The sequence below is a fragment of the Tenrec ecaudatus genome, chromosome 6, assembly GCF_050624435.1.
Source record: "Tenrec ecaudatus isolate mTenEca1 chromosome 6, mTenEca1.hap1, whole genome shotgun sequence".
In the NCBI taxonomy this organism is placed as follows: domain Eukaryota; kingdom Metazoa; phylum Chordata; class Mammalia; order Afrosoricida; family Tenrecidae; genus Tenrec; species Tenrec ecaudatus.
In genome coordinates this window covers 163,203,896-163,229,539 of record NC_134535.1, presented here as the reverse complement: position 1 = coordinate 163,229,539, position 25,644 = coordinate 163,203,896, and the positions used below count along the sequence as shown (strand labels likewise).

Below are 25,644 nucleotides of genomic sequence, written 5' to 3'. Positions count from 1 at the left end.
TATGGTGATGTGAGCATACATGTGTACATACACACACACACACAGAGCCTTCCAAACATTCCTCGAAGAAATAGAGTTAAAAGATGACATTTTTTTAAGAGTGATAAACAGTTGCTGTCAAGTTGAGTCTGGCTTATGGTGAGCCACACGTGTGTCGGACTAGAACTCTACACCATGGGATTCCCAGTGGCTGTCACCTGTTGAAAGCAGACCTCCAGACTAGAACTCTACACCATGGGATTCCCAGTGGCTGTCACCTGTTGAAAGCAGACCTCCAGGCCTTCCAACTGAGGTGGTTCTGGAGAGACTTGAACAGCCAACCCTTTCTGTTCGTAGCTGAGCACTTTACCGATTGTCCTATCCAGGAGCTCCCAAGGAAGGGAGAGGAAAAGCAACTTCTTCTTGGCTGGAGAGGCCTCCATAGCAGATTCAGCCTTGTGAGCAAGGCTGAATTTTCTCATATTGCTGCTGTGTATGTGCCCGCAAGTTGAGCGAACCTCACGGGGACCCTGCAGGACAGGGGAGGGCGGTGCCAAGCCTGCACATTTGCAGAAGCAGCCTGCGCATCTGTAGTCTACAGAGGGAGAAACAGCAGATCGTTTGGTTCCTGGCCCAGTGCTTCACCTGGGGCCACCAGAACTCCCTTCTCAGGGCCTCTCCGATTTCAAAAAGCCCTCTGGGGCCTGTGCTGGTTCTAGAAATGATTTTGGTTTTCTACTCTGTGCCTTCAGAGGACTTTCTCAAAAACAGAGCATTGGAATCAGGGTTTCTCATCTTGAAATGGGAATAGTTTATTGAATCCGAACACATCCCGGTTGAACATGTATGCCTCAGAACCTAATGGAAGACAATATCACGGTGTGCCTACTCATAAGGTTAAATTAATATGATGGAATGGGATGAGAGCTGTAAGAGCCCTCAATAAAATGATTTTTCAAAAAATTAAATTAATACATTGTGGAATATTTATGTTATGAAATATTGAACATTTAGATCCTTTCTTGAGTTTTATCAATAACGTGAGGTTAAGTCCTATTAATCATGTTAATTAGTAACTTCCCTGAAGCTAGAAATGCTTTTGTGAACTTCAGCCAACTTTTACTAAGGGAAAACTGGGGCCTGTCACTGAATACTCTGGACCCTCAGATGTGGGCATGGTGGCCAGTCTGCTTGGATTGCAGGCATTCTTTAGCTCCCTAATGAGTCCTGAGCTAAAAAGAGTTAAGCATGGAGCTGCTAACAGCAAGGTAGCGGCTCTTCACCAGTTGCTCCACAGGAGAAAGATGAGGCTACTTGTTTCCAAAGAGTTCTATAGTCTCAGAAACACTAAGAAGTAGTTCTGTTTGGCCCCGCCAATGTCTGGTTTGATGTAGGTGGAATAGAGGGGTCTGGAGAAATCTCAGTCCTTCTGCTCCAGGACAGATTTCCCCACTTCAAACTCCCCCAGGGACAGGTCTACTCCGTCCATCCTATGGTATCTCTACAAGTCAGAATTGACTCAATGGCAGGGAATTTGCTTTCAGTCCATTTATTTGGGGGAGACAAAGGGGTATGTGTATTTTATAAGATTAATAATTCACAATTATGAAATATTTGAAGATGGATGTGCTAATTATCTGAAAGCTTTCCTAAGCGAATTTCTGGTGAAAAGTAGTTTCCAGAACAATGAGAGAGCAAGGGAAGTCACAATCCACTCCACTGGCTCCTTCTTGTGGCTCTTTTTTTTTTTTTTTAACAACTTATTGGGGCTCATACAATTCTTATCACAGTTCATACATATACATACATCAATTGTATAAAGCACATCTGTACAGTCTTTGCCCTAATCATTTTTTTCTCCTCTTTTCTTTTTTTCCATTTTATTAGGGACTCATACAACTCTTATCACAATCCATACATATACATACATCAATTGTATAAAGCACACCCATACATTCCCTGCCTCAATCATTCTCAAGGCATTTGCTCTCCACTTAAGCCCCTTGCATCAGGTCCTCTTTTTTTTCCCCTCCCTCCCCTTTCCCCCCTCCCTCATGTGCCCTTGGTAATTTATACATCGTTATTTTGTCATATCTTGCCCTATCCGGAGTCTCCCTTCCCCCCTTCTCTGCTGTCCCTCTCCCAGGGAAGAGGTCACATGTGGATCCTTGTAATCAGTTCCCCCTTTCCAACCCACTCACCCTCCACTCCCAGCATTGTCCCTCACACCCTTGGTCCTGAAGGTATCATCCATCCTGGATTCCCTGTACCTCCAGCCCTCATATGTACCAGTGTACAGCCTCTGTCCTATCCAGCCCTGCAAGGTAGAATTCGGATCATGGTAGTTGGGAGGAAGCATCCAGGATCTGGGGGAAAGCTGTGTTCTTCATCGGTACTACCTCACACCCTAATTAACCCATCTCCTCTCCTAAACCCCTCTATGAGGGGATCTCCATTGGCCGACACTTGGGCCTTGGGTCTCTACTCTGCACTTCCCCCTTCATTTAATATGGTATATATATATACATATACATATACACACATATACACATACATACACACACATATCTTTTTTTTTTGCATGATGTCTTATACCTGGTCCCTTGGCACCTCGTGATCGCACTGGCCGGTGTGCTTCTTCCATGTGGGCTTTTTTGCTTCTGAGCTAGATGGCCGCTTGTTCACCTTCTTGTGGCTCTTGAGTCGTGCTGCTCACCTGCTCTGACACCAACAGGAAGAGTGGCTTGCCTCATTTCCACGCTGTTATCGCCTCTGTGTTCTGGTGACTTAATTTTTGTTTCCCAGCTTACAAGAAATCAGAAGTTGCCATATGTGGGAGGTTTATGTTCTACACTTCCTACTTAGGTCTGTTTATTTTATTATTTATCTATTTTCTTTTAAAAATCATTTTTTTTGGAGACTTGTACAACTCTAATCACAACCCACACATCCATCCATTGTGTCAAGCACATTTGTACATATGTTGCCATTATCATTCTCAAAATATTTTCTTTCTACTTGAGCCCTTGGTATCAGCTTCTCATTTTTCCCCTCCTTCCCCTACCCTCCCTTCCTCACAGATCCTTGATAATTTATAAATTATTATTATTTTTTCCTGTCTTACACTGTTCGATGTCTCCCTTCACCCACTTTTCTGTTGTCTGTCACCCAGGAAGGGGGTTATATGTAGATCATTGTGATCGGTTCCCCCTTTCTCCCTTCACCTTCCCCTTCCCCTCTTGGTGTTGCTACTCTCCATATTGGTCCTGAGGGGTTTATCTATCCAGGGTTCCCTGTGTTTCCAGTTCTTATCTGTACCCATGTGCATCCTCTGGTCTAACTGGATTTGTAGGGTAGAATTGGTATCATGATAGTTTGGGGGAGGAAGCATTAAAGAACTAGAGGAAAGTTGTATGTTTCATCGTTGCTACACTGCACCATGACTGGCTCATCTCCTCCCTATGACCCTTCTGTAAGTGGATGTTCAGTTGTCTACATATGGGCTTTGGGCCCTCAATTCCTCATTCACAATGATATGATTTTTTGATGCCTGATACCTGATCCCTTCGATACCTTGTGATCACACAGGCTGGTGTACTTCTTCCATGTGGGCTTTGTTGCTTCTGAACTAAATGGCCACTTGTTTACCTTCAAGCCTTTAACACCCCAGATGCTATATATTTTGATAGCTGGGCACCATCAACTTTCTTCACCACGTTTGCTTATGTTTTCAGCAATCGTGTCAGGAAGGTGAGCATCATGGAATGCCAGTTTAATAGAACACAGTGTTCTTGCATCAAGGGAGTACTTGAGTAGAGGCCCAATGTCTATCTGCTACCTTAATATTAAACCTATACATATATGCATATAGATCTATTTCCCCATCCTCATCTATAAATATATTTACATATGTACATGCCTGGATCTCTATGTATGCCCTTTGCCTCCTAGCTCTTTCCTATATTTCCTTTTACTTCCTTCTTGTCCTACTATCTTGCTCAGTCTTCATTTGGGTTACATTGCCCTTGATCAAGCCCTACAGGGCTAAGTTTATTTTAAACAACAAAAACAAAGCTATGTGTCAGGTCAACTCAATGGCATTGAGTTTGGTTTGGGTGTGGATCCTCCTCCCACACCCAGGACCATGATATGATTGGTATTCAGGCAGCCCCAGCCTTTCTACATAACTTAAACACAAGGGACAACACCTACACCCATCTTGTTGTAAGATATTCCGAGTGGTGGTGTTCTCTGTTCTACAGGTTTGTTCTCAGATATTCAAGTGAGGTTTACCAGGCGCTGTTCAGAGTACTGCCACATTTATATGATACTGGTAATCACAGGTGGTAATAATAGAGAGGGGGAAGAGATGAGGTATTCCACTTAAGTCAGAGCCAATTTTGGATGGAATCAGGACCTAAACTGGGGGCTCGTGATATTTATTTCTCTTCCTAGGTGTTGGGAGATGGATGAGCTGACTTTCTATTCCCATAAAGAGTTACAGGCTCTGCCTGTAGGGTCACTACGAATCAGAATAGACTTGATGATGGCGAGTTTTGTTTTATTCCTCTTTCTGGTGGATTTTAAAACATGCAGATTGTGATGATGAGATGATGAGGGGATCTGGGTTTAGCCCCACGTGGTAGTTAGGGGTTAACCTTGTGAAGGCTTCTGAAGTGTCGATTGTAGTGATACTGAATCCTGGTCTGCCACAAGTTAGACCATGAAGATGGAAGTCGATTTGAATGTTCCTTCATTGCCAAATGCACTTGCAAGGGTTTTTGGAGACTGAAAAACCTCACTTTATTTTGCTGGATCCAATTAGCAATAGAAAGTCATAATGGCTTCTAGTAAATCAGTAATAATTCAGCTAAATATGAGTCCTTTATTATTAAGAATCAAATACATGACTTTTATTTTCATTTGGGGTGATCTATAATTCTATTAAAAATAAGCATATCAAGAGGACATCTGGAGAATATATTTTGTGCAAACACTGTTATATAAAAGATAAAAAACGCAAAGGCTTCCAAATAATTCTGCTTTTCAGAATACCATTCCTGTGTGAAGTAGAAAAACAAGTGAAGCCATGCAGATGGGTTTTAATTTATCTTCTGCCAACGTTTAACTGTGTGGTGTTGGACGATTTGAACGTGGTCTGAAAATAGTATAGCAATATTGACTCCCCCCTCATTTTATTAGGGGCTCTTACAACTCTTGTTACAAACCATACATCAATTGTAACTGACCTATTCGTACATATATTCCATCATTCTTTTCTAGGCATATATTTTCCATTGAGCCCTTGTGATCAGCTCCTCCTTTTTTCCCTCCCCCACAACCCTCGTGGCTCCCTGATAGATTGCAGATTGTTAATTATTTTCAAATCGCACTCTGACCGCCGTCTCCCTTCCCCTCTGGTTTCTGTTGTTCTTCCCCCTAAAGTAATAGTAACTTCTGAGAACCCCGTTTGGAAACCTACCAAGTATGTCACCTTCCTTTATATTGCATCTAAAAGATTCGTTTTGCAGAGACTAGTTAGGATTAAAGTCTTTGTATTTCTTACTAACAAGAGCAAAGGAGAAGGACGCGAGAGACGGAGAATTTAACTACGGCTAGTTCTTGAACCTCCTGAGAAAGGGGGACTTTCTACTCCCATAAAGAATCATGGGCTTTCTACTCCCATAACGAATCATGGGCTTTCTACTCCCATAAAGAATCACGGGCTTTCTACTCACATAAAGAATCATGGGCTTTCTACTCCCATAAAGAATCATGGGCATTCTACTCCCATAAAGAATCATGGAGGGGCAGGTCTACCTTGTCCTTTAGGGTAGCTATGAGTTAGTATTTTACCATGAGCGTCCTTGAACTGCAATCTCTTCTTCCATCTAAGTCCTTTTTAAACAGTGTGATAAGATATGCACAGTTTTTTCTGGTCCTTCCTGCAGGGAACTGCCTTTACACATCAATGTGAAGAGAGTGCTCATTTCCACAGTTTACCTACCTTTAGGAATTCACTCAGTGGCAGGGAGTGCAACCTTTGAGAAGGACTGGGCCCAGTGAAGTCATCCAGGGTCAAATGCTCCACTGTGCACATGGACGGCTCTAAAATTTTGTTGCCGGCAAGAGCCCAATTACATTCTCCCCAATTATATTCCTTGTGGACAGAGGGAGAAGGGAAAATGGAAAATAGAGTGGAATGTGAATGAGAGTGTGAAACGAGAAAGAGAAGAAGCAAAACAGCTAAAGGAGCCAGCAACTGAATTTCTCTTTTTAAGTTTAACATATATTGGCATTAATATTACATTGTCTCAATGGGAAGGCTCGACGATTTGATTTATTAGCAAACATATTTTACACAGTTATCGATTAAGCTGTACAGTGGGTGGACCATACAAAAGACCATTTTTCTGACATCACAGTTTAATGCATGCGTGTGCAGGGTTGTGTATATGATTCTATGGTACATATGGGGATTTTGTAGTTAAGTCAAAGTCACCTGGGCTTACTCAGGAATCCAGTTAGGTGAACAATGAATGCCCTCGCTGATCTTTCTTTACCTGCTTGACCTAGTTCCATCACTTTAAAAGATTCTCTTCACCCGGGCTAAATTCTAAGGGTGTGCAACACAGCAGCAAGGGAGCAAAGCAATGAAGTGCCCGGGAAATACAGAAAATAGACTTTGGGCCCAGGGCATGGAGCCCCATCAGATTTGACTGGAAAATACTCCTAAATGTTAATAAACAGACCTTTATCTACTAAAAATGTAAAGATTCGCTTAAGACATCTGTTCATAGATTTCCGACCTTTTAAAGTACGGATTGATGACTCGATAGCAGAAGAATTTATAGCCTTACTCTTGCTTGAATAGTAAATGGGTACTCTTCAAAAGTAGTATAGGCATGCTTCATTCGTTAGCATTTTAGCTTTTTGCAAATGGGAGGGTTTATGGCAACCCTGGATCGAGCAAGTAAGTCTATAAAAAAAAACAACCCTCAAAACTCAAGTTCATTGTCATCAAGTCGATGTTGCCCCATACCGACCTTATAACCCCTGTGGGTTTGTTAGGTAGCTTAGCCTAGGTAATTGGGAAGTCCATTTACGCATGCCCAGGAGAGCCAGCAAAGGACAAAGCTGGATTTTCCCTCTGGTGGGTCCGGAGGGGTGTTACACCTGGAGCAGCCCACCTGGGCCAGGTGACTGCAATTCAGCCAATGGGATCAACCTGGGGTCGTTCACCACGCCTCCCCTGGGAACCCTTGAAAAGGCAGGGACGGGAAGGGAGAGGGTCTTTCTTGGGAGGTGAGAGATCCTTGCGTGACCTGGGGCAGTCTCTGCCAGGTGGCATGGTCAGAGGAATCCTATGGGTGCCGCGTAAAACCTGAAGCTTCTTTTAACTCTCATTAAATTCACTTGGATCACAAGCCCGGCTTCGGCGTGAAATCTTTCTCGCACCGAGCCAAGGACCGAGGCTGGAATCTAGTCCCAGAGAGAGAGACCTTACAGGTTTGTGAGACGAATTCTTCACAGGAGTAGAAAGCCCCATCTTTCTCCCACAGAGCTGGCAGGTGTTTCTGAACTGCTAACCTTGAGGTTAGCAGCCCAATGCATAATCGCTATGCCACTAGAGCTCCTGAGTAATGCTGCTATGGGGGCCATTTTTCTAACAGCATCTGCTCACTTGGTGTTTTGTATGTTACATTTGGGACTTGTCACAATATTTGGCATGCTTTCGTAAGGCTTTTGCACACGTGGTAGACTGCAGTGTAGTATGCACTGTACACATAGCTTTCACAGGCACCAGGAAACCCCACTGAACTGTGCGAACCGTTGTAATGCGGTCTAGCTGTACACCGGTGGTCTGGAACAGAACCTGCACGATCTCAGTTTTATGGCGGGGTCTGAAAAGATAACGCATGTCCTCCACCACAGCAGAGTGGTTTTCTTCTGAGACTGCGCCTCTCCCTTGCTGGCTCTGTCACATCGCCGATTTGCCTTTCGAGTGATGTGGCGCATCCGCGCTAAGCACCAGCATGAATCCTGACAGCCGCTTCTCCTGTAACCGACAGGTGTAGCTGCTCCCCGGATACCTACGGACCGCAGTGCGCGTCCAGATACGACGACTGTGCACAGGGCTCCCAGGTGCTCTGCGGCCGTGGCATCTGTGAGGACTCGATCCGAGAGCACGCTGGGCAGGTAGGTCCATTCCCAATTTGTGGTGACGGATCACATAGTCCCTGACTTTTGGACAGGGAGTCCCCAAACTTATTTTGGGGTTCCATTACAGTTACTGCCACAAAACAGTATTGAGGTCTTGTGAAGTTCTATTATGATGGATTTTTACTATCAGACTCCTGATACATCCTATCATCATTTGCCCTCAGAGGTTGGAAGCATCATCAAATTACAGAGTCCTAGGCAGAGCATGATACCAACAGATGGGCCCCACGGAAAGGGACTCTCTTGAGTGTGGTTTGTCATAACTCCAAATGGGTGTCAGCCGCAGCACAAGGGGAAGAAGCCACTGCCTGTCCTTGAGTGGGCCACAGAGGAGAGTGGCCACAAAGGGTGGTGTGTCAGCAAGCTGCAAAGTAGACCCAGACATTAAGATTTGATTGCATGATCCCACCACTTCATTTTTATTCACGAATGTGTCGGTGGGACACGCAGTCCCTTGGCCCTGCCAGATAGAAACATGCAGGAGACCTGGTCTTATGATGCAATTTTAAGGAGTCTGTTTGTTTGTTTTTCCTGCTCCCAAACCCCTGCTTTAGACAGTATAAACCCACACACTCTCCCCCATGCTTTGAGGGACTCGCCATGGACCCCTGATACTTCAGGCAGCCCCGCCCCTGCATGCTTGTCCTGGCATAAGAGCTGCTCTTTATTTTGAATTTTTTTCCCTACCCATGTGATGGAAAATCATCCCATTATGGAATGGGGTGGGGTGGGTGGAGTGGGATACGGAGAGGAAAGATTAAAAAAAAAAACGAAGGAAAGAGAAAAAGAGAAACAAACAATGGATTTTTCCAAGGTCCGTGCCTACGTGGGTGTTTTCTTCTCTAAAAACACAGCCCGTGGAGCTGATTGACTTTAATTATATTGACTTACCCCTGGCATCGTCGGGGCAAATGATAGGTTTCTCTTCGTCTGAAATAAAGATGCTGCCCCTTTTTTCGTGGTCTGCTGTAAAGCTTAAATCATATGGGAAGAAAACGAGATGCCGCTCCATTGGGCTTATGGAAACTGAGCGCTAGAAGATAAACATTTTGGGTCTTCGGGAGATTTTTTTCAAAGGCCTTTTAGTGTGTTTCTGCATCTCAGCTAGTTTTCCTGATTGTTATTATTCACCCTGCTGCCCCCCTGCCAGCCCAAGTACCGCTGCCTCTGCCATGCTGGATGGATGTCTCCGCCGAGCAGCCCCGCCTGCACGCAGGACGTCGACGAGTGCAGCCTGCAGCCCGCGCCTTGTTCCCCACTTGTGCAGTGCTTCAACACGCCAGGCTCTTTCTATTGCGGGGCCTGTCCGTCAGGTACGTGGGTTCATTCACGCCCCGCCAGCTCCACTGCTGTCAAGTGCTCTGGGCTAAGCCCTCCGCCTCTGTGTGCCAGGCAGGGCAAGGCGCCAGACCCAGTTTCTTTCTACCACCAATGGTTGATAAGCCCATTCTTAGAAGGTGTTCAAACCCAATTTCATGTCTGCTTTCATGTACATAAGCCTGGAGGCTTTGGGAGATGAAAGAAGAGGCCCGGGATAGCTAATGAGTAGCCAGGATTCAATTATCATTTTATTGCTGTGGCAATATAATAACTCAAGTGGGGAGATGTGATCAAAGTCAAGTTTGACTGTTCGAGTTGATCTTCGGGGCAGGGGTGGCCATTGAGCTGGGACAGTCAGACATTCATTATCTTGTCCATCAAAGGATGACGCTGCAGTCAGAAGGCATGTCCTCTAGTCTCACTTTTCATACGAACAAATATGGGAAACTGGGGAAAACCGTGGGACCGGGAATGTTTCTGGTCCACTCCAGGAGCTGTCCCCTGGGACTGAGTATCAGAGTAGTCTGACCAGCCTGTAAATATTGGCACACAGCTCCCTCCCAGCCCTACAGAGACCCACCTTCCAGGAAAGCCATGGAGTCTGGACTCAGAGCTGGCCTGCGCTTGCGTTCAGACGTTCCCCTTCTGCATACATTTGTAAAACACATACTGTGAGCAAAGCACTACAGTAGGTGCCAGCCCCACTGCCAGGAAGCTGATTCTGACTCTTAGCACTCCTGGATAGGGTTTCTGAGGCTTTGTGAATCCCTACGGAGCAGATAGCCTCATCTTTCTCCCACAGAGAAGCTGGTGGGTTTGAACCTCCAACCTTTTGGTTAACTTACCCAACAGCACCAGCAGTGGGAAGACAAACCATACCTTCCAAGAGTGTACAAAGCCTGCCTAAGGAGCTCTTGTGGCACACAGGCCAGAATCTACATCTCACAAAATGGATTATGGAAAATGAAAATATGGCTAGAAGGGCCGTATTCGGTAATCGACCACATCTCCACTCATAGGAAAATATCATTAAGGTGTTGTGCTAAGTGATTTTAGTTATACTAAGTGATTGTAATTCTTGAAATGGTAACTAATGGTAGGATTTATTAAAATTCCTATTTTAAATAAAATAACTGGAGGCTTCCAGAGGTTGTATAACTTGCCCAAGGACACATAGTTTATAAATAGCTGGGATTCAAACTCAAAGCTGCCTGCCTCTGAAGTCCAAGCAAAGCTACTGAATACTCCATCATTCAGTCTTGCCAAAGCCAAGCCACACACCCATTGCTGCAGGTAGGGAGTCCATTGGCCTGGTGGTTTTCTGCATGTCTGTAAGTTTAGATATGGTAAAACCAGAAAGGGAAAGTTTAGATCACCCTTTCCCCTTCCTAGCCCCAGTGGCACTGTGCTTGCAGTCAGGTTGCCATTCACGAAGTCAGCGCGTTGAAACCACCAGCACTCCCCATGGGCAATGCGTCTGAAATTCTTTTTTTCATTAGGGGAGGAAAAAGATATAAAAGACTTCTGTGAATCACTGTATTTTTCCTACACATCAAAGTAATCGATGCAGCTTTTAAACACAAAGAAACAAAAAAATAAAAAAAATAAAAAAATTTAAATAAAATAAACACAAAGAAACCACAACACTGTTAAGCACAAAGCAGAAAAGAACAGGTCACTTGAGGACCACCATTCCTATTTGGCCATGTTCCTCCCACTTCCCCTCTATCGGTGTACTTGTTGCTTCCCTTCTCTACATACCTACACTATGAAGATGAAAGGCTATGGATTTTTTAATCAGCTTTAACAAGGTTTAAACATTCTTATCATTGTTTCAACCGTTTGCATTATGAGTGGTATATAAACTCATTCTAAGGAGTGCATGAAGCAGGAATGTCAAGGTCAAAGGATACTTGTCTTCCATCACCATTAGTCGCGACCTAATGAGAACCCTGCTCGCAGTCTGGCCTCCCCGTGACCCTGTCCTTTGCTCATACAAACGTGGACATGTACAATTCTTTTAAGGGGGATCATATTTTGAAGGATTTTTAAAAATTTGGTATTTTCAGCTAAAATACATAGGCAAGTCCTCTCAGTATGTATCAGTCTCGGAGCATATGTGGGTGCGTGTTATTAAAAATAGATTTTAAGGGAACTGATTATAAGGATCTACATATAACCTCCTCTCTGGGGGATGGACTGCAGAAAAGTGGGTGAAGGGAGACGTTGGACAGCATAAGATATGACAAAAAATAATGTATAAATTGTCAAGGGTTCATGAGGGAGTGGGGAGGGAGGGGGGAAATGAGGAGCTGATACTAAGGGCTCAAGTAGAAAGCAAATGTTTTGAGAATGATGATGGCAACAAATGTACATATGCGCTTGACACAATGGATGTATGGATTGCGATCAGAATTGTACAAGCCCCCTTATAAAATTATTTAAGAAAAAAATAAAAATAGATTTTAAAATTCAGTGATGTCGATGAAGTATAAAGTATATTCATATACAATTGACCATTGAGAACGTCCTCACCATTATTAAACAGTGCTGCAAAAGGTAGCCATTTACCTATATTTTTGTATACTTATAGTTCACCACCATTGCATACGTTTCAAAGAGTGGGTTGGTTTGTCAGAATATATACTTATTTTCTTTAATGCCTACTTCTGGCTCTCTTCCCAAGTAGGCGATTAAAATTTAATGTCTAAGAAGTTATGAGAGTACCTCAGTTTCCCATCAAGAACTGGATTCTAAGTTTTTCTTTAATGCTAATCTGTTGAGTATTGCTTGTTACTTTTAAATCTGTAGTCTCTCGGGTTGAGCTGCCTTTAAAAATATTTTTGACTGTTGGCCTATCTGTGTTTGTTTGTTTTCACTTACCCACAAAGTTAACTTTTAGATCTTATTTTTCCAGGTTGGCAAGGAAATGGAAATCACTGCCAAGATATCGATGAGTGTGAAATCAATAACGGAGGCTGTTCTGAGGTTCCACATGTTGAATGTGTAAATACCATTGGATCTTACCACTGTCAATCATGTCCTCCAGGTAATGAACCACCTCTCTGATGCTTCTCAAGACAAACATGCATTTGAGAAACAGGGTCTTGTGGTCTATTTCAAATAGAACCCTTGTTCAAGAAAACATTAAACCATGCAGAAAGTTTTTCTTAATCTATTGATTCAAGATACATTCGTGAGTCCTGGTGGTGGAGTGGGTTAGACATTGGGCTGCTAACCACAAGGTCAGTTCAAAATTCCCAGCCATTCCTTGGAGAGAAATGAGGCTTGCTTGTCCTATGGCAGACAAACAAGGTCTTGCTACATCAATGTGCGGTATTAAGATATGTATTATTCACCAACCCTGATGACCATTCTGTTATATTCTGCTTATGCTTCTGTATATGAGGGTGTATCCCAGAGCTGCATCGCTATTGGGGCTCACTCTCCTGAAGCTGGGTTATTTGTTTCTTGGTTTTTCAGTAAATGAAACCCAGGGATGTTGAGCCTGTAGGGAAAGAAACTTTAACGAGGGTTTGGGGGAAAGTGGGATCTGTAGGGGTGGGGGAGATAAGAAGGAGATGATGTCAAGAAGTCCAGGAAGGAAAAGTATGTTTGGAGACTGATTTTGGAAGCATTTGTACAATTATGTGTGCCATGATTGAATTGTGGAATGATATGACATATGTATTAACTTCCAAGTTACAGCAAATTAAAAAAAAGAAAGAAAGCATAGATCCACGAAGGGGTTTAACTCCAACTTAAAAACAGTTCTTACATCACGGCCCTGCTCAACATTGGCCTTCATGAAATGATTACTGAAGAAAAGGGTGGTGAAGAAAGCAGATGGTGTCTGGCCATCAACTGGAATAATGTCTGGGGTCTGAAAGGCTTGAATTCAAACAAGCAGCTATATAAGTGAGGAGTTTCAACTAAGTCCACATGGACAAAGCACACCAGCTTGTGTGATCCAAAGACGACAATTACACAATTTGAATATGGTGAAGAGAAAAACATCAGACCAAAAATTGTGAACGCCCAATTTGCAGAGAGCTATGGGGGACGGCAGGAACCCCAAACCCAGCTGCAGAGTATCTAGTCAGACTGAGTGGCTGACATCTGTCTAGCCACAGGCAAGAGACTCGAACAGCCTCACTATCAGGCAGAGACCATTGTAATTTTGATTATGCTGGATTGAACTTGATGCTAGGCCAGTAGACCACCTTATAGACATGAACTGAATTGGATCTAGGTACAAGTATCTTTTACTGGTTCCATGAAGGAAATTTCATCGCCGGCTTTTTGAATGTTGATGAGAGTCATTTCCTTCTTCTGCCGTCATTTGTCATTTTGTCTTTATACTATTATAATTTTATCCTTACCACCTTAATACAATTTTATGTTTCATTGTTTTCTGCTGGGTTTCCCAGCTGTGCAGCACAGAAGGAGTGAATGCATAATAATAATAATGGATACAAGGGGATACCGCGGATACAGGGGTGTGTGTGGGGGTGTATGTGATAGGATGGAAAGAGGATTTCGGGAATAAATAATCAAGGTGGGAGGGGGCACTAGAACAGATTGTGATTACATAACTCATTTTAAAGGTGATTTAACCAGGAGGGGTGGGGATGTTCTAAAATTGATGTAATGATTGTACAATTCTCCTTGATATGATTGAATGACTGAACTATTGAATTGTATGATATGTAAATTCTGTGCAAATAAAAGTGTTGGGATAGGGGGAAGAGTTACAGTCTAGTAAACCCACAGGAGCAGCTCCACCCTGTCTTATAGGGTTGCTATGCTTTGCTATGGACTGAATAGCAGTGTTTTTTTAATTTTTATTATTGAATCTAAGTATGAAATGTTTCAAAGCTTTCAATATTAATGGGAGACAGTAATAACTTTTTTGGAAGTTTTGAAATCTCCTACTTTGAAAATACAAAATTGGTCATCTTTTCCGTCACCATCGCTTCATTATTCCCAAATAATTACCACTTGAGCCGTTTTCCATCAAAAGCTTTAATAATAAAAGCCTGCCCGTGGGCATTCGCCACAAGCTTGTTTCCCTGCCCTTCCCTAATGAAGTCCCTCATGCCGTTCTGGAGTCCAGCTGGAGTTGCTATCCAAGAAGTTCAGAGAGTTCTAAGGCATAAACCGAAGGCCGGTGCGCCTTCATAACCCGCCCCAACAGTACTTTGGACTTCCTCAGCAATTGAGCTCGAAGAGTATCAGTCACTGTCATTAAAAGTGTTAAGTTCCTGAGCGTCAGCACTTCTTTCATCTACCCATCTATCTATCTTCTTATTATGGGAAACAACCCAGAAAGTGATCTCTACAGTCACGTTGGTCATGCTTTTTGTTGGGATTCCTTAGGAGAGTCTGTATATTTATGAGATTTATGTTTCCATTGCTTGTGTTGATGAAGGAGATCTCCAGTTTGTTATTTTGGTTCTCAGGTGGGTTCTTCTCAGATGTGGTTGACCTTGAACCTCATGGTCTCTGTTCTTGCTCTGAACAGGGTACCAGGGCAACGGCAAAGTGTGCACCCTCATAGACATCTGCTCGGTCCACAACGGAGGCTGTCACCCGCAGGCTTCCTGCTCTTCGGTTCTAGGTAATGCCATCTCTCCTTCTGGTTTTACTCTGACCCTGTATTTCTATACCGGTCAAAAAGATATAATCCTCTATCTTCAATGTTCTTACTTGGATCTTCAAACAAAAAGTGTTTGATGCCATACGTTTAGCTTATTTTTTTCATGAAAAGGCTGTGCTAGTCAATGAACTACACCAGGAGGAACGACTCCACAGGGTGAACCCATTGTTACATTCCAGGGTGCAAGAAGGAGACTGGCAGGAAGAAGGATAGGCCACTTCCTTTTAAAGATGCTTCTATGTTAATGCTATTGCCCAGAATTAATTGGCATGCTCACCCCTATCTGCAAGGGAGGTTGGGGAATGTAGTCTCTTCTAGGGAACCAAGGATTGTGCTGAAAATATGAAGTTGTTGTGGATTTGATACCGTTGCTGAAGCCGCAAAATAATGATCTTCAGTGGTTAACCGGCAGTGCCTGCAACATGGTGTGGAGGGGAATTTACCGCCTGGTTTTAAAAAGTGTTCACTCTTCACCCCCAAATGTCAGATGAACTTTGATGGCCACAACATTATACGAAACTAGTGCTGGAACAATAATGCATACTTTTATTATTTTAAATCTTGGCCAAGCTTATTGGCCAGAAGTGTTTTCCTATCCTTCATTTTCACCCTTTGATTCCTAAAGCAAACCAAAAGGACACACTGATCTCACCGCCACTGAGTCAATTCCAGTTCCTAGCTGCTCTGCCGGGCAGGGTAGAACTGGCGCGGTGGTTTCCCTACATCACAGCTCCTTACAGGGGAAGAAAACCTCACTTCTCTCCCGAAGAGAACATTACCTCTACCATCAAGCTTCGAATGCTTATTGTTAGGATGCACGAGGAGGGTTGATGTATTTATGAGAGAATGTTTACATTGCTCGTTGCATCTCCCAAAGCGCAGCCAGTGGCTTTGAAATGCGGAGCTTTCCATGAGCAGCCCAGCACTTAACCCACTGTGCCACCAGGGCTCCGTTTGTGAGTCCTGCCGAGCAATAGTTAGTCCTTCACACATTTCCTTTTAGCAGCCGTTTGCCATTTGTGCGCTTACAGCCCACTTGCTAATGCCTTTTGCTCAGTTTTCTCAGCTGAATCTCCTGATGGGAGAACGCCATTGCATAACTCAGTAACCCATGATGTCCTGGGTTTGACATTTGTTCCCTGGTTTAAAGTTTTCTTTTAATTTTGTGGGAGTTTGATTCAGAAGTTTCATTTTTGAGTGTAAGCAAAAAGGTCAGTTGCTTCATTGCTGCTCTCTTGAGTGTCAGGTTTAGGAGACCTTCCTAACTGAATGCTTTTTAAAGAGTCAAATACATTTTATTTTATATTTTATGATATGTTTCTCTCTCTTTAAGCGCTTTGATCCTTCTAGGATTGATTTTTATCTATAGCATCAACTAGAGATTTATTTATTTTTCCACGCACAGTGATGGACTCAATTCAATTTAAAGAATAATGTATTATACACCTCACTATTTTAAATGCCACCTTTATTTTTTTACTAACTTGCTATATATACATGCATAGCTAAGAAATGTAACCTTAACAGGGTTCTTGTATATACATGCATGAGTTTATTTTAAACAAAGCGTGTTTAAATATTTCTCAGCAATTGGTAGATGGGTATAGAGTAGGTCTCATTAATAGTCTCAGTCTTGTTAAAGGTCCCTTAAAAATATAATTTTTGTGTCAAGGGGGAAAATGATTTTGAGATCAGAGTTAATAGCAAATTTCTAATAAAGCTCAAGCAGACATCATTCCAAATCACTGAAATTTTGCAACAAGTTTATGGGAAGGTGGCCCACATCAAGCAACAGTTTTGGCTGGGACAGGCAGTTTCGGGAAGGTCAGGAAGACCTTCAAGGTAAGCCAAGGGAGGGAAGAAGGTCAACCTCCACAAATAAGAACATTTTGACTGACGCTCAGAAACTGGGGGAAGAAGATTACCGAATTACTACTGATCACTGTGGAATTTGGGGTCTCAGAGAGTTCATCTATTTTAAACACATATCATGCCCTCAGCAAATGGTTGGCACAATGGGTGCCCAAAGCATTGAATAAAGATTTGCCACCTCAAGGAACTGATTTTTTTTTTCTATTCGTCTTTTAAGGAAGATCGAATGTAATGAGGCAGTTTATGGAATGGATTGTAACCAAGGTGATGGCATGATCCAATCAAAAGCAAAAGATAAAACCACGCACACTCCCTGCCATGGGGTCCATGCCAACTCCTAGCAACCCTATAGGACAGGATAGAACTGCCCCTGTTGGTTTCAGACACTGGAATTGTTAACAGGAGTAAAAGCCCTGTCTTTCTCCCACCGAGCAGCGCATAACCACTACACCAGTGTTTTCCAGTGGGAGCTACTGAACCATTGAAATTCAAGGCTGAGAGTTCATCTCAGAAGGATCTGCTGATTCTTTCTTTCCAATTCCAAAGGGGTCATATTGATAGATTTTCTCCTGCGACACAGGATAATTGTGAGGACTCATAAAGAAGAAGTGTTCAGGAGATTGAAAACTACATTGGTTAAGGAAAAGTCCAAGAAATCTGTGAAGAGCAATTCCTTTTTCATCACAACAGTGTAATTTCTCAGTCTCCATGGGTAGCCAGGGCTGTCCTCCACGAATTTTGTTTGGAAACCTTACCCCAGGTGCTCTGCATCCTGATCTTGCCCCCTGTAGACTTCTTTTTCTTTCCCAAATACAAAGAACTTTGTAAAGTAACAGGATTTGAGCCCTGGGGATGCCAAGACTGCCACTTTGAAGTAGTGTAAGTTGAAGAATTCCCTAGAACCCCCAAGGAAAGGTTCCACCACCACTTTGAGCTGAGTCTTACTCTTAGTGGCACTATAGAGAGTTTCTGAGACTTTACATCTTGATGGAAGAGCATCGCCTCACCTTACTCCCATGGAATGGCTGATGGGACCTGCCAACCTTGTGGTTAGCATCCCAATCCTTATGCCACAGCGCCACCAGGGCGAAGAAAGGATCACACTGATGGAAACATGGCCTTCAATTGCTTCTTTTGGCTATTTTTGTCTATTAATATTTTCTATGATTTTATAGGATGATTTTGACTTACTCAGATATGAATATATAAAGGAGTATGTATGTGTGTGCATACGTATATAAAGGTGTGAGCGTGCATATACTTGTGACTATTTGACTGTCAGGATTCACAACAGTGGATTCTGGAGACAAACTGGTTGGCTTTCTCTCTTGCCTCTATTGTTATTTTATTTGTTAATTCATTGTTTTTTGGCTCAATCATTTTCTAGCTATGTATCATTGGTCAAGATATTGACATCTGTCTGTTTTGGTTTCTTTATGTGTAAAATACAGATGATAAGAGCACCTATTTCACAAGGGCTCTTGAAGGGATGAAATGAATCCACATGTGGAAAATGCTTGCACAGCTTCTAACACTGTCAGATACAGTGGTGCAGTGTCGGGCTGAGATCCGTATGGTGGGCAGTATGAAACCACCAGCGGATCTGCGGGAGAAAGACGGGGTTTTCTACTCTGGTAAACAGTTACAATCTCAGAAGCCCACGATGAGTTAGCATTGATTTGATGGCAGTGAGTTCAGCTTTTTGAGTTTATTGCAAAGGCAATCTACCTGATGGATGACATAAAGTAGTGCTTTTTGTACTAATAATTTGGTCTCCTTTGTTCTAAACTGTAAGCTTCCCCCAGGAGACTTTCAAAAATTCTGGGTGAAATTGCACCAACATTAGTTGTCACGTATCCCTCTCTCTCTTTTCTTGTTTACATAAACATGTCTTTAAAGAATTAACTTAAAGAACATATCTCTAGGTAATATTTTATTTTTAAAAATATACCTGTTTTATTATTAATCTCTCCATGCTTTATTTTACTATTGGAATCTAGCAAATAAATATTATAATCTAGCAAATAAAAGCTAGCAAAAGAAATTGAAGATGTGAAGAACACTGTAGTGTCGTCCAATTCCATTTCATATCTGCTACATTTCATAATGGGTTCAACGAGGTTTCCTCTGTTCATCTTCCACATTTTTGCTGACAGGAAAGCACTTCAGTTAGTTACCATGCGGGTTTTTATGCGTTATTTCGATACTTTACAGCAGTAGGAAGAACATATATTTGTTGAAACTATTTTGGTGTTTTATATTAAGGTTAGGACTCTAGCATATTTGGCAAATCAGTGACAATTTAGTGAAGTCCAAGAACTAGTATTATTTGACCAAAGAAAACAAACAGAGATCTATTGGTGCTCAGACTATTTTTACTAATTATCTGTGTACAACCTAAACCTAGATTGAGTTTCATCGTAAAGAGTGGATATTAATCTATGTGACAAATAGTCAAGCATTTCAAAAAAGGTTAACCAAATTCCCCTTTGATTGAAACTGCCACTGTGTTTGCCTTACTACGAGAACCATAGCGCTTACGGAGCTGTGTCGGTCGGTGCCTCAAAGGCATTTGCGATGGCGAGACTGATTCCCACTAGACAATGTGTAATCTGCATGGGTGTTAGACTGGGAGTATAAAGTCACCGAGGCAGACGGTCCTCTTTGCGCTGGGGCACAGGCATGTTGCACACGAGGACGCTGCAGAATCCGTTGACCAAGACTTAATGCTTTTCTCTGTGCTTTATTTTCCTTCTCTGTCAACTGAGGGTGACCGCAACACCCATTTATAGGGTTCATGAAAGAATAAAAAGGGACCCCAGGGCGGCATTGGTTATGTCCTTGACTGATAACGGAAAGGCTAAACACCCCGGCTGCTCTGCAGGAGCCAGATGGGGCAGTCTCATTTGAAAAGAAGAGTTCTTTGGAAATCTCATGGGGTGATTTTACTCCATCCAACAGTCAGTTGCTATTAGTCAAAATCTACTCAACAACAATAGATAGTGTGTGTGTGTGTGTGTGTGTGTGTTAGAGAGAGAGGGGGGGGAGTGAAGGGATCATATCAGTCCATATATGTAACATGTTTGCAACTGAAGCCAACATTGCAGGAAGAATTAATACCCCTTTGCTGTTGCCAGTGCTCTATGCTGAGACTCTCCTTCCGCCCCCAGCTTCTCTCACATTTGTTCATGATGCAGGATCATCGGACATATGGACTGACAGAATCAGGGTCAATTAATAGAGACCATATTGGAAGAATTTAACATCTTTTTCGTTTTATGATGAAATATGGAAAAGTAAAGATTTTGATATTTTCTCCCCAGATCTTGTCATTTTGCTCCCGGGAATTTGAAGGTGTGTGTGTGTGTGTATGTGTGAGTGTGAGTGTGTGTGAGTGTGTGTGTGTGTGAGTGTGTGTGTGTGAGTGTGTGTGTGAGTGTGTGTGTGTGAGTGTGAGTGTGTGTGAGTGTGTGTGTGTGAGTGTGTGTGTGAGTGTGTGTGTGTGAGTGTGTGTGTGAGTGTGTGTGTGAGTGAGTGTGTGTGTGTGTGTGTGTGTGTGTGTAGATAGCAGAACCTGAGTTTAGCTATTTCATCTGGATGGAGAAAACTGATGTTCATTTTTCCTTTCTGAGCAGGTTCCTTACCTCTCTGTACCTGTCGCCCAGGATATACAGGAAATGGTTATGGACAAAATGGATGTGTACAACTCAGTAATATTTGCCTCAGTCACCCCTGCTTAAATGGACAATGCATTGTGAGTACTTCCTTCTTCCTACAAAATTCAACCACCTAAGGATAATGATAGTTCCACCTCTAGGAAATATATTTTCTATATTAATCATATATGTAAGGTTATGTTTCAAGCATAAGGAAAGAGACCTGCCAATAACTGTGTGATAAAACATAAAAACAAACTCGTTTTCCTGGGGTTGATTCTGTCTCATAGCAGCTCTGTATGTAGGACAGTCTTTATGGGAGCCGATAGCCTCATCTTTTTGACAAGGAGCGACTGGTGACTTTGAACCTCTGACCATGGGGTTTAGAGCTCAAAGCATAACTCACTATATTACCAGGGCTCTGTCAGATAAAAGACAAGTAGTACTTTCACTTTGCAGTAAATTTAGAGTTGATGATTTTTCTCTCAGCGATTTACAAAGTAGTTAACCCAGCACACAGTTTGATCAAAATAAACCTGGCTTCCTAGCAATTGTTATTTAAACTTATTCTTTATGTGCTAGGGTGCTGAAAGGTAAAAAAAAATTTTGAGAGGCAAATTTAACCGACTTCAGCAGCTACTTAAAACATGTCCCTTAGCTCCTCTTCATTACTTTGGTTGATTCCAGTGTCTTGTCTGTCCATTTGCTGTGTGGGATTATTGTTTCCATAGGAAACAGCCCCTGGCTATCGTTGTGAGTGCGCACCAGGTTGGGCTGGCATCAACTGCACAGAAAACATCAACGAGTGTTTGAGCAGCCCCTGCTTGAATGGGGGGACTTGTGTGGATGGTGTTCATGCTTTCACTTGTGAATGCTCCAGTGGCTGGACTGGATCGCACTGTCAGACTCCTCAGCAAGGTAGGCTGCTCAGCCTTTCAGACACCAGAGATGTTCACACCGCTACAGTATCCTCTTTGCATGAGTTCTTCACAGTCTTGGTCAGTCTTCCTTCCTTCCTTCCTTCCTTCCTTCCTTCCTTCCTTCCTTCCTTCCTTCCTCCCTCCCTCCCTCCCTCCCTCCCTCCTTCCCTTCCTTCCTTCCTTCCGTCCATCCATCCATCCTTTCTCTCTCTCTCTCTCTCTCTCTCTCTCTTTCTTTCTTTCTTTCTTTCTTTCTTTCGAGTTAAGTCACAAGTTTGTTAACGCAGAGAGTCACTTCCAAAGAGACGAGAAGGCTACCTTAAGCATGGATAAGATACACTTCGCTCTGGAGGCAAAGCCAGGTCCCCCTCATGAGGGGAGGGGTGAATGTTGTCTAGGAGTCTGCTTCTAGTTTTTTTCTATAGTTTATAGTTTTTATATAGCACTTTCAAAGGAGAGGGGTGGCTGCTCTTCAGATGGTCCAGCAAATTTCTAATTCGGTACTCAGTTTGTTCTGGGGTCTCCTGCATCGTGTCTTCCAGTGTTATCTGGGTTGTTGCTCTCGATCAGCGTGTCTCAGAAGTATCTGTAAGTAGTCCTGCACCAGAATTTCACCAGGGCCTGGCTTCAAGGTGAAGGTGTTTACCCAGCCAGTTCCCACAGAGTCCTTTGTTCATGATTTGCTTCACAGGGTCCTCTTAGCAGACAGGGCAGAAGCCCCTGGTCTGTCCCTGTCAAATGAGATGGTTAGCATGAGATCATAATGACATCTAAGGCTTTTCTGAGATACAGAGCTTTCCCCTGTAAAAAAAGTATGTTTTTAATACATAATTTTATTGGGGGCTTTCCCAGCTCTTATAACAATCCGTACATCTGTTGTATCAAGCGCATTTGTACGTATGTTGCCACCATCATTTTCAAAACATTTTCTTTCTACTTTTCTTCCTCCCCCATGCTCCCACCCTTGAGAACCGTTGATAAATTATAAATTATGATTATTTGAGTTCTGCACAGTCTTCTACACTACCTATTTCCATGACTAGCTTCTCAAAAGCTTAGAACAGTCTTTTTTTGCAAAAATCTATTGAGTAAGCATTTGTATTGAGTAAGAAAACATTCCGCAAAGTAAGCATGTGTATATTTCAACTTGAGCCAGAAGAATATTTTTTCAAAGAAAAATGGATGTTTGTCATTTTGATTTTCTTCTTTCTGAAAATAAAACATGCCACAAATCCCCTTTAATAATTTTTAAAGACAAGTTTTATAGAGTAATTCCTAATGTCCCCCAAATCCTAAATCATGTTACTCTCTAGTTTTCGGATTTACAGTGGCACCCCATTACCTGTTAAATGAAGAGTGGAGCTGATTTTCTGCGTTTTCTTTTTAATCTTTTAGAAAAATCATTTTTGGGGGGCTCGTACAGCTCTTATCACAATCCATACATCCATCCATTGTGTCAAGCACATCTGTACATTTGGTGCCATCATCATTCTTGAAACATTTGCTTTCTACCTGAGCCCTTGGTATCAACTCCTCATTTCCCCCCTTCTTCCTTCCCCCTTTATCTTACTTTTTGTTGTGGATTGGGTGAAGAGTCGCAGAGCAGATCAGTTTTCCACTCAACAGTTCATACACATTTTGTTTCCTTTCATCAATTGTACTCTTCCCACTTTATAAACATATTTCCCACTTTCTCCCTGGGTGTCCTGTTTTGATATCTTCTTTCATACCCAAATAAACCTGGTCTTGGGATACATGCTTCCCTTTCAAAAAATCTCAAATGGCTGATTCTTCTAAAGTAGGTGCCCTTCACTAATGAAAATCAAGGCTTGCAGGTGAGACCTGACGGGTGATTAAAGTATTGGAGGTTCCAGCAGTCTCTACCTGACCAGTAAGCTTGTATTTATAGTGATTTTGAGGTTTGTTTTCCAATTCTCTCCCACTCTATCCAGGACCTTCTATTCTGATCCCTTTTAGATACATCTGTAGTAGAAGCTTTAGTTATTCTTGCCTCAGGGTCAGAGAGACAGCTGTCCCATCATGCCGTGAACTAATCGTTTACACATGTTTTTATATAGGTCCTCTTGAGCTTTTAAGATTCATCAAAGTAGAATGGAGCACATTTTGTTAGGCAAATGGACCGTGATGCCCCACCAAGAACATGGTCCAGATCCCCCAGGGTCAGCAAGTGATGAGTTCAAGGTATTTGATTAGATCCAAGAAGGTTGGGGTGCTAATTTTCAATCTAACTGGAACTTACCCTACACATCTAACCTTATTTTTTAGGAGATTCTTAAATACAATCCTTGCTTAAGTGAGGGTAGCAGATTGCCTTTGCCACCCATGCCTATGTCTAGTGTCCTTTTTGGGAATATCTCTCTGCTCCTGAAAGTCCATTCTTCCTTTCTGTCCCAGGATCTCTGTCCCAGGAGAGGACATCTGTCCATCTTTCTTTTAAAGCCTCCCTTTCCCACCCCTCACTTATTAACCCTGATCCGGAATCAATGGAGATATATTGCTCTTTCACTCGGTGCCTAGAACTATGGAAGACCCAGTAGGGAAAATGGAAGTGTAAAATCTTGCCTCCACCTGTTGCCTACTTTACTTTCCAATGGGAGTGGCAACACTAACACAAACTATCAGAGGGGATACCAGAACTAAAGATCTGAACGAAATTGCGTGGGGCAAAGTATCACCGAGGTCAGAAGTCAGAGAAAGCAGAAAGAGTCAGGGGAAGCCATGCAGGAACTGCTGAGTCATCACCTACACTGGGACAAGAGGTGGCTGCTGATAGGAGGGTAGTGGTCTTTTTAACCGGAATAACGTGTCTGCATATTTCAGCAGTAGGTTGGCAATGCGTAGCCTCTCTGTAAAACACAGCGCATCTTCTTTCTTTTGCAGTTTGCGGAGGATCGCTGTCTGCGAAAAATGGAAGCTTCAGCTACGGTAGCCCTGATGTCGGTTACACTCATGATGTGAACTGCTTCTGGGTTATCCGAACGGAAGAGGGAAAGGTAAATGTAGCATCTCCTGTCTAATTGCATAAGCTGTTTATATATGAATACGTCCTATGTGTAAATAAATTAAATATAATAGATAAGAGCATCTATTATATTTAATTTATTTACACATACCACTATCATATTGGGAACTTACCAAACACCAGGCACTGGGCTAGACAGTTTGTATGTACTTCTCTTAATCTTTTACTAACTCTTTGGATTCACTTATAGTATCCTGATTGTATAGATGAGATGATGGAAACTAAGAGAAGCTAAGTACTTTTTCAGAACACTCCTTAGCTTGCAGTGGAATTCCATGGATTTCATAATCAGTTTTTTTTCTGGTTCCCAAGCCCATGATTTGTATGCACGGACAAAATAATCACTCAGTTTTATGGGGATGATGTTGGTGACTGACATTAGGTGATCCACTTACTAAATAGGAGCCCTGGTGGTGTAGTGGTTCCCTATTGGGCTGCTAATTGCTAGGTCAGCAGTTCAAAACCACCAACTACTCCACGGGAGAAAGATGGGCTGTTTTCTTCCATAAAGAGTTAGACTCAGAAACTCACTGGGGCAGTGTTACCCTGTTCGATAGGGTCTTTGTGAATTGGCATTGAGTCTGTGACTTGGTTGGTTTTGGTTTTTTACTTACTACATGTTTTTTGTGTACTAAGTAATGTGTTAAGTACTACTTCATATACATTATATACCATTGTACTTTCAACTCAAATAATGCCTTGTATTTTTACTCAAATGGATAGGAGTGATTATCCTAGTTTTACAACCAAGAAACAGAGCCCAGAGAAGCTCAGACATTTGCCAAGGTGATTTTATGAGTGGCAAGCGGTGACTCAAACCCAGGTCACTCTGTTCTAAAGCCCGTGCTTTAGCAGCTACACGGACATGTCCAAATAACATTTGAGTTTGAGTGCTTTCATTACTAACTCGACTAACATTAATTCCTTAGACGTTTCTAAAAAGTCATTTCTCAACAACCTCTTGGGCTCAGT

At 42.5% G+C, this 25,644-nt stretch overlaps 1 protein-coding gene across 1 annotated transcript in view; it reads left to right on the top strand.

Annotated features, from left to right (window-relative positions):
- CUBN (cubilin) overlaps window positions 1-25,644 on the top strand; it is a 306,910-nt gene that overhangs the window by 9,733 nt on the left and 271,533 nt on the right. Inside the window, exons 7-13 of the mRNA XM_075552448.1 lie at window positions 8,052-8,178; window positions 9,353-9,515; window positions 12,440-12,571; window positions 15,047-15,142; window positions 20,689-20,807; window positions 21,441-21,627; window positions 24,531-24,643. Coding sequence (XP_075408563.1) covers window positions 8,052-8,178; window positions 9,353-9,515; window positions 12,440-12,571; window positions 15,047-15,142; window positions 20,689-20,807; window positions 21,441-21,627; window positions 24,531-24,643 — 937 coding nt within the window. The remainder of the gene's footprint in view (window positions 1-8,051; window positions 8,179-9,352; window positions 9,516-12,439; window positions 12,572-15,046; window positions 15,143-20,688; window positions 20,808-21,440; window positions 21,628-24,530; window positions 24,644-25,644) is intronic.